The sequence below is a fragment of the Procambarus clarkii genome, chromosome 93 (assembly GCF_040958095.1).
Source record: "Procambarus clarkii isolate CNS0578487 chromosome 93, FALCON_Pclarkii_2.0, whole genome shotgun sequence".
NCBI classification, from domain to species: Eukaryota; Metazoa; Arthropoda; class Malacostraca; order Decapoda; family Cambaridae; genus Procambarus; species Procambarus clarkii.
The window spans coordinates 4,307,606-4,322,122 of NC_091242.1; the positions used below are offsets into that span (position 1 = coordinate 4,307,606).

The 14,517-nt window shown below is 40.0% G+C and overlaps 1 protein-coding gene across 7 annotated transcripts in view; it reads left to right on the forward strand.

Annotated features, from left to right (window-relative positions):
• Positions 1-3,463: 3,463 nt before the first annotated feature.
• Positions 3,464-14,517, forward strand: part of Sara (Smad anchor for receptor activation) — a 161,450-nt gene continuing 150,396 nt past the window's right edge. For 5 of the 7 annotated variants that reach the window (XR_011226070.1, XR_011226072.1, XR_011226074.1 and 2 more), the window contains exons 1-5: positions 3,464-3,618; positions 5,234-5,316; positions 5,521-7,605; positions 8,728-9,072; positions 11,689-11,871. Coding sequence is in view for 1 of the 7 variants with exons in the window: in XM_069319471.1 (XP_069175572.1) it covers positions 5,259-5,316; positions 5,521-7,605; positions 8,728-9,072; positions 11,689-11,871 (2,671 nt within the window). In the remaining 6 variants the exon portion in view is untranslated. The remainder of the gene's footprint in view (positions 3,619-5,233; positions 5,317-5,520; positions 7,606-8,727; positions 9,073-11,688; positions 11,872-14,517) is intronic. The other 2 variants (XR_011226071.1, XR_011226073.1) reach the window with 1 other exon arrangement.

Sequence of the window (14,517 nt, forward strand, 5' to 3'; positions counted from 1 at the left end):
AGTGTTGTTTGGGCAAAGAGGAACAGTGTTCGTGGTGAAAAACAAAGCCAGGTTGTTGCCTTGGTAAAGGGTGAGGCTCCAGAAAGAATTTTTGTGCAAGGACTAGGCTACAGGAAAGTTGTAAAATACATTGAGGAGCCCATATTATGCATGAAGTGTTCTCGTTGGGGACATATGGCTTGGAAATGCCAGTTTGACTCCAGGTGTCAGTACTGTGGTAAAAAACACGACTCTCGAGAGTGTAGAGTCAAGATTAAAAACGGTGAAAAAATCGTCCCATCTTGTTGCAATTGTCGAGGAAGCCACAATGCTGGTTCCTATCTATGTCGCATGAAGCCTCATCTGAGAGACTCGAGGACGGGTGCTACAAGCAGGATAGATGTATCCTCGAAGGAAGGAAAGATTGTGCAGCAGGAACATGGAGGAAACAGTTGGAAGCCAATGACAGCGCCTATGAACAATGTGTGGGAGAAAGGAACAGAGACAATTAAGGCGAGCCTAGGGAAAGTAGGAAATGCAGCTGAAAAAATTAAACCTTGTGGAAACAAGGTTCAGGTCAATATAGTGAACTCTGAGGTTGGTACTCAAATATTGGAATATTTAAAAAAAATAGAAAAGAGGATTGAGGCATTAGAAAAATTAACTATGGGGGGTAGACGGGGTGAAGATGGTGGTGAAACAGGACGTGAAGTGGAAAGTGAAATGGAAAGTGAAACAGGACGTGAAATGGAAAGTGAAACAGGACGTGAAATGGAAAGCCAAACAGGACGTGAAATGGAAAGCCAAACAGGACGTGAAATGAAAAGCCAAACAGGACGTGAAATGGAAAGCGAAACAGGACGTGAAATGGAAAGTGAAACAGGACGTGAAATGGAAAGTGAAACAGGACGTGAAATGGAAAGTGAAACAGGACGTGAAATGGAAAGTCAAACAGGACGTGAAATGGAAAGTGAAATAGGACGTGAAGTGGAAAGTGAAACAGGACGTGAAATGTGCGTTGAAGAAAGTAAGGAAGAACATGACGTATTGATGATAGAGGATAGTCAGGAAAATGAACTTTCTAGTAGTGTTAGCGTTCAACCTTCTGTAGTGACAAATGTTGAAACAAAGGTTAAAGTAAAACGGTATAGAGAAATAAGAAAGAAATTAGATATGAATAAGATCACCTTTGATGCTAGTAGCTGTTGTGCAAATGAGGAGAAAGCAGAAATGTTACAGTGTTGGGAGAGTCTGTCTGAGAAAATCTCGTATCTCATGGAATGTGACAGACAGGGCAAAGGTAGTTTTATTAAATCATGGATGAAAGTAGAGTGAGAATATTATCTTGGAGCGTTAATGGGTTAAAATCTAGTGCGGTGGATGTACACTATTATACTCTTAGATAGTACTATATTAACCTGATATGTTACATGGGATTCTTGTATTTGTACTCACTGAATTTGTGCGCCCCTTGAGGGACTTGAAGTATGGGAAGGGGTAGAAATAGCCTAAGCTAATCTTTGAGTTTTTTTTTTTTTTTTTTTTTTTAACTTGTCTCAATAAACCTACTTGAACTTGGAAGACCATTATGTATTAAAGTGTCAAATTATGGATAACCATAGAAATAAGGAAATAAGTAGTGTACCACTTCAAATTGTTTGGATGTGTGATAATGATATGATAGACAGAATACTTAGGAACTACAAGAATTTTGCCCCAATGATTGTAACACTTACTATATTAATATGCAATGTTAAATGTTGTATTGTGATTTGTGTATCTGTACTCACTGAATTTGTGCGCCCCTTGAGGGACTTGAAGTAGAGGGGGTAGAAATAGCCTAAGCTACTCTATCCCTTTGAGATGTATTTTTTTCTTGTCTCAATAAACATACTTGAACTTGAACTTGAAGTGACCACGTATATATTAAATAAATACATTAAATAAAAACCAATAATAATAATAATAATAATTTAGTTAAAAGTACATACATACAAAATAAGTGCTCCAGTCAGAACATTTCGTTTCATTTCTGCTGAAAGGGTTGTTCACCTGAAAATATATATCTTAAATATTTAGTCCCACACCAGGATGTAGGATTATATTATATAAGTGTGCTTGCAACAAGCCTTAAAAACTTGAACACTATGCTTCCATAATGAACATGTCCTATACTCGTGGGGGGCCTCTATGATTGTGGGGGCCCCCCGGGCAATTGCCCATCGGGGCCCATGTGGTAAGACAGCTCTGAATACACGGCTTTTAAGTATGAAATTCACGCTAATATATTCGTAAATTTATATCTGTTTATATATATATACGTAGGTCTATTTTTTTTATTTTATTTATATATACAAGAGTTTTTACATTCTTGTAAAGACACTAACACGCATAGCGTTTCGAGCAGGCCCTTAATCAAACATTAAAAAAAAAATGATTTTTCGTATTAATCTTATTAATAAGATAATAAATTTTATTATCTTATTAATAAGATAATACGTCTTATTAACCTTATTTTTCCCCTGAATACGACCCGCTAAATCCTTTAACAACCATACATTGCTGGGTGAACAGAGGCTACAGTTAAGGATTGGCGCCCAGTCAATCCTCCCCAGCCAGGATACGAACCCAAGACAAATAAATAGCTCGTGAAGCGCGAGTCGAGTATGCCTTACCACTCCGCCACAGGGACCAATTTATATAGATTGATATAGATGTATATAATGATCAAACCACACATCAGAAGATGAAGAAACGACGATGTTTTGGTTCGTCCTTGACCATTATATCTTCAGGCACGTTATTGTTACTTATCGTCTGCATAGGTGTATATACCATACGTTTATTTATTTATTTATTTATTTATTTATTTATTTATATACAAGAGTTCTTACATTCTTGTATAGCCACTAGCACGCATAGCGTTTCGGGCATTATTCTGCTGAAAAATTTCCGTGTGATGTATGTACCTTGAATGTTGTAGTTTTCTTTCAATCTGACGCAGCTCCCCGTTCTTAAATGTGATAGATCAGTATATTTTAATAGTTTAGCATTCGAATCATTTACTAGAAACTCTAGTAAATGATTCATTTACATTCGAATCATAAGAAATTAACTGTATATCGACGAGGACATATTAAGTCTTTTCTCTAAAAATGTACTTAACCTTAAGACTTTCAATTCATATAAGTTAGTATATAATTATTTAATGTATTAGTCCTTTTGCGTGATACTGCAAAGCTAGAAATGAAAAATATTTATTATATATATTTTTGACAAGTAAAAATACCACCACTGCTTTAATTAAAGGGACCCACATCCTCAAAGAAGAAAATAGTGTTCAGAGAAGACCTTGTGGATTCTCACTGAATACTGTAATCTTTTCCTCTCTTACCACCCCCTATTATTATTTTTTTTATTTGATTTTAAAGATATATATATAATGGAGTGGAATTAAGGGCAAGTGAAGGGAGTGCGCACGGCGCGCGTCAGCGGGGCGGTACTGTTGTTGTGTTGAGTGACGTCACGACGAGTCCTATGACTTCCCACCATTTACCTGCACTTTGAGACGCTTCGTGTGCACATGACTCCTACCAGGCACCGTCGGGACACTATGCTTGACACTTGAGATGATCTGAGGTAAGGTGGGAGGAGGCTGGGAGCCCCCGGGGAGAGAGAGAGAGAGAAAGAGAGAGAAGTGTTATGGTTGAGTCTTGACTGTGTCAAGGAGACCTTTATACATGGGTTAACTCCGTCATACATTTGTCTCTGCGAATTTGCTACAGGTCTGGTCGGTAAATTGCCTTGGTTTACTGCGAAGAAACTGCGTCTTGCGGTTTTATGCAAGAAACTGCGCATCTTGCATGGTCGGAGTTCGATGTTTTCCCCCTTTTGTTGTGCAAGTGGTTTGGAAACCTTTTTTTTTTGTTTCTGGGATAATTCGTCATAACCTCACAGCTCCTTGTTCTCGTATCCCAGCTGTAGAGCTCGTAAGTCTTAATTGGATAAGCTGTTTCTTCTCACAGGTTTTGCCTTATCGTATTTCTGTGGCGATATAGTGTGTAGTGTGTGCCTATACGTGTAGGTTGGGCAGCAGGGGAGTGATTTGAGGGCTGAATGCGCTGTCTTGTTACTTTATTTTGAGTGATTCAAGTTTCTAGTGTGTTTATAAAGTCTCGGTGTTTTCTAGTGGTACAGTAATGTCATAGTGTATCTGGATACTAGAAACTGGACATGTTTGGTGACTCAGTCTTTTGAAATCTCTGACTTTTAAGGCCTAGTATTGATATGCAAGGTTACATGGTGCGTGCTTGTGTGTATGATACTTTTTAACTCGCTTGAAGATTAGTAATTTTGGTGGTGCTGCCCAGAGACCAGAAAGGGTGCAAATTTTGACATCGTTCCCTAGATACTTATTATTATGCATATTGTACCATTCTAGATGTCTACCTTCAGTTGTATTGGCTTAGGGCTTTCTCCTGATAATTATGCTATCGTTCCTCAACTGTTCTTCATTATATTAGAATCTGACCCAATTGTTAGTTGGGTTAACCCATGTATAGGATTCCAAGAATGTGCAACCATGTTGGAACAAATAAATGCCCAAATTGAGAGAGAACCCATCTTCAGGCCAGGCTCGTTAATGTAGCATCCATCCCCTATGACATATTCATCAATTTTAATGTACTGTGTATTAAAAATAGGTTTGTTCTTATATATATAAATTAAAAATTTTATTCATTAAAGTTATATGTATAGCTAAGTGTTTAAGTTCTATTGATAATTACTGTATTTGTATTTGAAGCATATGGGTAAAGCATTTACAGTGTTGACATAAATAATTAATTTTTATTAGTAAGATGTTTTCAACAATTTTCTTGGGTGTTTGTCTGTTCCAACATACTGTAGCTGCATATTTTTGGGATCCTAAAATGGTTTCAAATTCAAGTTCAAGTATGTTTATTGAGACAAGAAAAAAAACATCTTAAAGGGATAGAGTAGCTTTGGCTATTTCTACCCCCCCCCCCCCTCTACCTAAAATGGGTTAATCCAACTGACAGTTTGGTCAGATTCTAATATGTTGCAGAACAGGGGGTAGGCACCGATGTTCAGAAACTGGGATTTTTACTCTAGGTTTGGTAAGGTTAGGTAAGACTTGCCTGGTTAGGTTTTATATATTTTGAGAGTTTCTTAGGCCAATACAAAATTTTCAAATATATATTTTGAAACTATAGCTAGAAATAATATCTTTCAGAACACACCTTGGGCATGAAAGGACCATGGAGAAGTTTGCTGTTGATCTTGATAAAGTGCTGGATGACTTTGAATTAGATGAAGGTAATAATATAAAGTATTCACAAGTACTGTACAGTATATTTAATGCAGATATCTTAATTTTTTTTTGCCCATTGATGTTGCATACCATATTTTTGCTTTAATGTATGAAACTATATACAGTACTGAAATGTATACATTGTTATAAATATTGCTATAGTTTTTCTTATTATTTTTCTTATAAACTGTTGTTTTCTCCTTTTTTAGATGAGAGTGAATCTGTAAACCAGTATGAAAAATTACAATTAGAATTTTGCCAAGATGGTGGAGGCACATTACCACCAGCTTCTGCAAGACATGGTGTAGGATTGGGTGCATTTGGTGGCTGGAGTGAACCCTTGCAGCCTCAAGTAGTTGGAGCTGCTGCTATTACTCAACCTTGGTGTGGAGGAGGACTTGACAGAGAGGCTCAACCACCTGGGACACGGAGCCCACCAGATGGGCAGAATGATGATAGTGAACCACCTGCAGCTTGTTCTCATCCAACACCACAACCTCTGCCATTCCACCCTAATGTGCAGTTACCGCCTTCCCCACAAGTGCCACAGTTACACATGGGTGATGTCTTGGACGCATCTGTCAGAACAGGAAGTTTACTTATGAACCAGCATTCTGCTGTTTCACAGTCATTATGGCCAGTAATAGCTGCTTCTTCTGCAGGTAACTTTACACAAGCTTCTATGCCTAATGTCCAAGCTGAGCCATATGCTGCTGAAAAATATGGAATGCCATTAAGCAATGGAGGTACAGGAAACATTAGTTCTCGAGTACCTGCTATGCCACCAGACTATCATATTCCTGAACTTTCTGAAACTAGCTCTGCAAATTCAGAAAATGGAGAGATAGGAAATGATCTTTTGGATAAAAATATTCCATGTGAAGAGCTTGATGTCATTGCATCTCGACCTTTAGATGTTGTACCGTTAAGTGTACCTCCAGACCGAGGTCTGGCCGGTGGGCATGAAACAAGACATCCAGATATTATTGATGTGTGGCAGAGTGGAGCAGAGGCCAGCACATCAACTTCCCCACCTAGTGAAAGTGTGTGTCCAAAGGTAGTTGGTCATGCACACATTACCAGTGATGTCCAAGAAAGAATACAGGAAGTGCAGAGTGAACATGTAAATGGACCAGTTAGTTGTGTGGATCTACAAGAACACAGATATCTGCCGGATCTCATGGCAGTGAACAGCATTGACAGTTCAGTAGCCAGTGAAGGAACAATTAGTGGTACAGATTACTCTGAACCTGCAATTGTAATGGAAAATGCTCTTTCCAGTTTACAAATGAATGAGCCTGCCATTGTAATGGAGAGTCAGTCATGCAGTAGAATACCTGAGGTTGTAAATGTTCACCAAACTGCAGAGCAACAGAGTCATTTGGATACCTCCTCATCCATAGTTGAAGGGGCTGTTTGTAATACTTACGTCTCGGATAATGTGAGTCATGCTTCTCACGAGGAAGGTGCTCATAGCATTGATAATGTCCCTGGTATTCTCCAGGATCATGTAAACCCAATCTGTGATAATATAGCTAGATTAGATAAAGTTCAAACTTTTGAACCTGTAAGTGTGGCTCCACAGCCATCTCTTCCTGATGTAAGTTCTGTTAGTATGGCTCCTATCAGCTTTAGCAAAAATGCTGATATTGATGATGCAGACCTTGATGCAGAGCTTGCTGAGCTGGAAGAAGAACAGTTCCGGTTACAGGGAGCATATGGTGGAAGTGTGGCAAGATCACTGAACAGTGGTGAAGACAGCACAGGAGAGGTCAGTAGCTCTGATGTTGAGCAAACTCATGAAGCCAGCTTAGCTGGGGGCCCAGATTTAATAGGTGGCACAAGTACCTCTCAATCTGCACCAGAAGTTGATGTAGGAGGTGGTAGTGAGACACTGCAAGCTACAGGTGCTGCAGTAAAAACTGAAGAGCATCCGATCCCTGAAACATTGGTGTGGCAGAGACATCACGGTGATCGTGAAGAAGGACAGTGTGCCTTGGCTGGCATTCAGGACATTATAGCTCAGGAAAGCCTTAGCTTCTCGGATCACCCTGTTGCAGATGGTGTTGAAGAAGTGATATGTCATCCTCATAGAAGTCAAATTGGAGATTCCAGTGAAAATGTGGGAGAGAGAGACCAAGATGGAGATGGAGGTGACAATTTATCTAGTAACAGTACAGGTACAGATACATTGTCGTCCAGTAGTACGCTCACAGATGGAGATCTAGGATCACCAGACAGAAGACCACAGCAACCTGTTGCTCAGTCCGAGTCTCCCTCAAGAGTCACACCAGGTGAGTTACTGTGGTTAAATTACATTAAAAGCTGCTGTACTTGAAATAATCATTTCTAGTTGTCACCTCCCCCTCGGTGAGTAGTTTCTTGACAAGGTGAGGGGGCGGGGGTGCTCTTGTGCTTCACCATAGGTAGGTGAGGTCACTCCTGCTCCCCTCTTGCCTGCTGTAATGGCACACGATCAAATTGCACTCCTCTCTGTTAATCATGTATGGTGACTCATACATTCCTGTATTTCCTCGTCTGAAAGTCGAGCCTACCCAGCGGCTGCAGCCTTCTGGGGAGCAACACCCTACTATAGTGGGTGGGTGGGTGTTGGGGGGGGGGGTTACATGGAGGACCAGCATTGGTCACCTGAATCAATTGGCTTGTGTGGTTAGCCAACCTAGTTAGACAGTTGGTCATTTGGCTTTTCAGGGGTGATCCACATACACTTTTCTAGTTTCCCCTGAGGTTGCTTGCCCATCTGCTTGTGTCTCCCCTTTTTGGGCTCCATGGTGGGTGGGGTTGCTGGACAGCAAAAGTCTATATCCATTTTTTTTTTTAATTTTGATATTTCACCTCAGACTCATGGGGTGAGCCACCAGGCCCCCCAAGTCTGACTGTTGGAAGGTTGGGCTCTATAGCTTTGGCTGTAGTAGGCCCTGACCAGGCTTTGTCTTTGGCTGCCCTTTTGGATCCTCTCCCTTCCCCAGCCTCTTCCTTGGCAAGGTTGATCTCCGAGTCCCCCAGTGGTGACTACCACGTCACCTGGAGTGGCTCCAACTTCAATGGTTACTACAGCACCTTTTGCCTCCTCCTTCATAGGCACCATCTTTGCTATTGAGTGTGCACATTTCCTGTAAGAGCTACTATATTCCAGGACCTGTTTGGCCCTGCTACACGGCCCAAATATTTTGATATCTACTGTGATGACCATAGTTGTCTTGATTATTTGCATATAGGCACCATCCTGTGTGATTTTTTTTTTTTGCCTGAAAGGCCCCTGATACTGTAGTTAAATATACATAATGTATGTTGACTTTGTTTTTTTGCACCAGTATATTAAATATCAGAATGTTTAATGCACATTATATTATGCTTTAAAATCCTCAGTGGTTGTGTTGATATTGCCATTGCAGGGACTTTAGTGACTGCCGTGTATGACGATGACAGTGGTTCTGGTCGAGAAGATGAAGGCAACAATGATCTTCTGGGGGCAGGAGAGGCTTCAGCCAGTCAGGCGAACCCTAGTGAAAGCAATGGAAGTCTTGTTGGTCATGTTGCTCCATTCTGGATCCCAGATGAAGATGCACCAAACTGCCAAGAATGTGGTCTGAAGTTTACAGTAATTCGTCGGCGTCACCACTGTCGAGCTTGTGGACGTGTGTTGTGCGCTCAGTGTTGTCACCACAAGGCTCCCCTTCCATACATGGACTACAAGGAGGCTCGTGTGTGTGGAACTTGTCTTCAGATCATACAGGCAGGTTAGTTAAATTTCATACATTCTTGATGAAATGGGAGTACAGTAATACTAAACATTGAATTTAGTGCTCATGAGTATTGGAACTGTGACGGGTTGTGGTATCGCAGCTATACTGAACCAAGATGTTATGGCTTTCCCTCACACAAATAAAAAAAATGCTGCTATTGGCCTTGCAGTGTGTAAATCACAGGTGGAAACAAATTAAAATCATCAAATAAATAATTAAAACAATATACTGAAATATTAATGAACAAAAATGACACATGACAATACTTGGCTATTATTATATAGCATATCAAATAAGTAAATGAAAGTTTAACTCTAATACAAAGTAAAAAGATATACTGGTATACTGAAGACAGCTACCATACCACCATGGCATCAGACACACGGCGTTGGCTGAAGTCAGACGACGGGTGAGACACCAAGGTGTTCCAAGAGCACTAAGGGAGAGACAGGCTCTCCAGGGAGGCAGCGCCCTTTATATAGTCCGGGGGTGGTGACTCATCCAGTGTCAATGCAAGGTGAACATCTGGTCAACTAGCAATCTGCTCGTTTTTGACTGGCGGTGCCTTTGTGTTGAGCTGCACCACAGCCAGTTGAAGGTGGCTAACTGCTTGTTTGTGGAGGCAAACTACTGGTTAGCAGAGGCACCCGGCTTACCTCTTGAGTCGTTCCAGGCTGTGCCAGGCCCTGGGGGGTACAGAGAGGTGGCAGGACTGATGACTCATCTGGGCTGGTGTAAATGTAGACTTCCAGTGCAGAGGCATTGAAGGTGAAGGGAAAAGGCAGTTCCACTGCTATGCAGGGCATTCACGTGACAGAACAGAGTAGTGTTGATGAGGAAATGAAAGCATTTTAATATTAAAAATATTATCAAATCCTGTTAGTGTCTGAATTTTAAATAATTCCAGAACTTGTTGAATATCATAGGAAATGCTGTTTGATTTGGTGAAGAGAGTAGGAAATCTAATTCTAATTCCATTTATCTGGTTTATGTAGAATAGCCATAACCCTGTTAGCCTGTGGTAAAAACTCGACTGGTTCATAAATATTCACCCCAAATGTGGGAGATATTGTATTTGTTTCATTTCAGAACTCCTGTGGGCTACTACATTTTCATGGTCAAGGGACCATGAAATTTTTTTTCATTGGAGGGGGGGGGAAGGGTGTGCGGTCAGGGACTGCATACTCTGACAACCCAGAAAGCAGATAATTGAGCTGTAGTTGCATTCCCTGTAGTTTAATGCCTGCTGGAGAAGGCAAGCCAAGATGATAAACCTAACCCACGGGTTAAAACATCATATTTTATGCTTTGTCAATAGCCTCATTGTTACAGTGCCATTAGGGTATGATCAGTAATAATTTAAAAAATAAGTGAAGGCAGAGTTAATATTTCCTGTGTCTAGCATTAAAGGTACATTAATTAAGTAAGGTACCTAGCTAAGTGTTATGTTGCGTATGTAATGTTACTTGGGTAATGTACCTATAGTAGAAAGGTACCTAACATTAATTGTAGAAGGCCTGCTCAGAGACCGGGCCATGGGGACGTTGATCCCCGAAAGTCAACGCAAGGTATACATTATGTGTAATTAGGAATACTGAAAAGATTGAACTGCAAAATATACTCATGACAATAAATCTCGTATAAGCATTAATTTGTTAATGGATATTCTTAATTTTTCCTTTCATCGGTCCATTTTTAACATGGTATTCGCACAATAAATTATTTTGTATTGTGTTGTTAATAGGTCATAACATATTGCAATGAAACCTATAATAAATTGTTGCATGTACATTAGCCTATGGTTTCCTGTAAGAGTTTATCTTTTAAGTAAACAGAAACATGTATGATATACATTTTTTTTTTTTATTTATATATTTAGGTCTTAATTGCCACCTTTTGGGTGGCTTCATCTTCATCTTAACACATTCATAAGGGAGACCGTCATGCAGGGTGCATTCGCACCTCCACAGATCTCCAATATCAGCTCCTGATACTGGTAATGGCTTAAAATGGCCACCACTTACGGGCTATTTATGCCCGTGCCACCTTTTGGGTGGCTTCATCTTCATCTTAACACATTCACAAGGGAGACATCTCCCGTCATGCAGGGTGCAGTCGCACCTCCACAGATCTCCAGTATCAGCTCTTGATACTGGTAATGGCTTAAAATGGCCACCACTTACGGGCTATTTATGCCCGTGCCACCTTTTGGGTTGCTTCATCTTCATCTTAACACATTCATAAGGGAGACATCTCCCGTCATGCAGGGTGCATTCGCACCTCCACAGATCTCCAGTATCAGCTCTTGATACTGGTAATGGCTCAAAAGGGCCACCACTTACGGGCTATTCATGCCCGTGCCACCTCTTGGGTGGCTTAATCTTCATCAATCAATCAATCAGGTCTTAATACATGTTTTAGAGGTGTAATGTCCTCTTTATTCTTTCTTGTCATTATTACATTTTATGAAGTTTTTATGCATCTTTTCCAATTTATGTCTGTGGTGGATGCAAAATAAGTTTGGTGGACTTAGACCTGAAATAATAAGTTACATTTCAGCAGCAGTTGATTGGTTGTAATAATTTATTATTCTTACTTTGGGGGGACAAGAAGATGGACATGACGGAGATGCGAGACAAGGTCGGCAGCAACCCGACAGTCAGAGGCGGCCCCCAGACCCCAATAATCCTATGGAATACTGCTCTCGTGTGCCTCCTCCCCAACAAGTAGCAGCTTCAGCGGCAGTTCCCCCTCCCACTGTTATGGTTCCTGTTGGTGTGTTGAAGCGCGAAGGTAAGTACCACAGTTTTTGTAATACTGTACAGTGCTGTAGTTGGTTTAGGCATTCTGTAGCACTTTTGAGTTGAGTACCAGCTTTTCTGAGTTGCTGTGCTTTAAATTTGTTGGGTTGTTGCTTAGATAATGAACTTACTTTGCTGTTTTGATTTCTCTGTATGATTACAAATGTTTTTATATTCATAATCTGTATGCGGGGTAAAGCACTCACATGTTCCATTATGTACTGCAGTATTGGTGATAATCACTTATTTGATGTGAGGCACACGTAGAACGAGGAGCTCAAACTCGTCAACAAAAATGGTAATGTCTTGGCATACTGTCTTTACAGAAAACGAGTCTTGGCAATAAATTTTATTATTTAAGTTTTTGATAAAAATTTCAGATTTCTTTTAACATTCATTTCCTTTTAAAAGGGTGTAAATTTATTTATTAAGAGTGTAAAGTATAAAATACGGATCAAATATTTTATGAGTAATTAGTTTCTGTTATTATATAATTTCCCTTGAATTTGACAAAAACCATGAATAGAATTTTTGCTAATTTCTTGAAGAATCCTGTGATCAGTTTTGACTCCACATTATGCAAGGTGAGGGAGGCATCACAGGGCCATGTCCCAAATTATGCATAAAAAAATAACCACCTACTGGAATGAAAGATGGTAGGAAATGCAAAATAGGTCAGTTGGAGATTAGAGATGCCATATGTACAATCAGAAAACACCGAGCATCAGAGGTTCATGGTCCTTCAACATCCTCCTACCAGATGTAAGAAAAAATTGTGAAACACAAGTGGAGGTGTTCAAAGACAATTGGATAAGGTCCTGTTTGAAGTTCTAGACTAATTGGGTTGTAATGAATATGTGGGCCTGTTAGCTCTTGCAAGTAAGTCTTACTGATTTAGTTATCACGACTTAAGCCTAGCCCCAATGTGGGCTTGGGAAGTAGAAAGATCGAATTGGAATCAACTACTGATAAACGGTGTAAAGATGAAAAAAGTCTAAGAATTGGAAAAAGAAGAGATGAAAGATCAAGGCTGAAGATTGTAAGACACCATGATTTTAGGCATAAAGTGAAGCTCCATAACAAACAAGATGGGAAAGATGTGGGTAGGCTTATTAACAACGAAGAGTTCTGTCAAACTGTAACAAAAATATTGAAAAACACCTCCAAGTAACTTTACACCAGTGATGAGAGGAAGCCTGCAAATGAGGGACTAAGGTCTACCATCTACATCCCATACATGTGGTAAAAAAATTAAATTCAGAAAACCCATTCATAAAGTTAGGCAAAAAGATAACTATGCACATGTCCTGCTGCCAATTATTTGGAGAAGGTTGAGGTCTGGGAAGTGAACCAGATGGGAGTAATGAAAATGTAGGGGTTGGTGATCAAGGGCAAACTGGCCACTCAAGCCAATAAAATTCGTGCTCAGTAAGCACTCTAGTTTGAACAACACCGGGTACAAAAACCACATCTGAGGACGCACATAATATGGTTTGATATCCATCTGTTAATGTCCAGACAATATGCATCCAATGCCTCTGGCAATGGACCTCCAGGGAGTACAGATGAAGTCAGATTGTCAAACCAAGTGGAAAATGCACAAAATGAACATCCAAACTGCCACCAACTCTAATTTTGGGATGAGGGAAAGATGCAGTGCTGGAAATCGATGAGCAAAACCAGTGTGGCAATGGTTGGAGGGTAATCCCCCAACCTAGCTGAGTTGGGTTGGGTCTGTGAAAATCTTGAGCTACAGGGCTGTTGGTTGCCATGTAATTGAATTGTGAAAAAGCACATAAAGGAAAATACTGATGCAGGCAACCTTAAGGCCAAATGTTCATGCACTCTGTGCCCCCTAATCTGGCAAAATGTCACCCTACAAAGTAAGCAAAACTATTTTTTAGCCAACTCCAGCCCAGGGTATATGTACCAAAGAGGCGAAGAAGCCAACCCAGCAGTCGTTCTGGATATCAATGGCGAAGTCTTCATCTGTTAAGCACCAGGTTTGTGATAGAGGTCCAGATATTACAGTGTAAGCCTAAATTGTTGCTTTTGTTAATTTTGTGTGCATAAACCAAGTCAAAACTGGGTAAATGCATTATGTAAACTAGAAGATCAATTTAAATTATTATTGAAATTATATTGAAGCTATGAACACCCATCCAACTTGAACATGCATCTCCTCACACGTTACATGATGTCGACAAACTGGGTATTTCGTGTCGAAGTGTCATTCTTCCCAATATAGAAGAGGGATAAAACAATTTACAAAATACCAGAAGGACAATTAACTTGTTCTCTTGGTACTTTGAGATGCTCAGAAACGAGTAATTTTGCCAAAACCCTGGTGAGGTTCTGTTCATTTGGCAGAAAAAGAGTATAGAAGAAGAGGAGTCTAATGTTTATTTTATATTTATTTTTAAATATGCACAAAGATAGGTTCTATCATTTACAGTACTCTGAAAGGAATTCCCAAAATGTGTTGATAAGTAGTTAACCAAATAACAAACATCCCAACATTTAAATTTCTTCGCAATCTGTATCATCTGTATCTGTTTGAAAGAACGTCAGTCAGATGCTGAAGGAACTACGTACTGCACTATACTGTATATGACAATTTACGAGGAGCACTGTACAC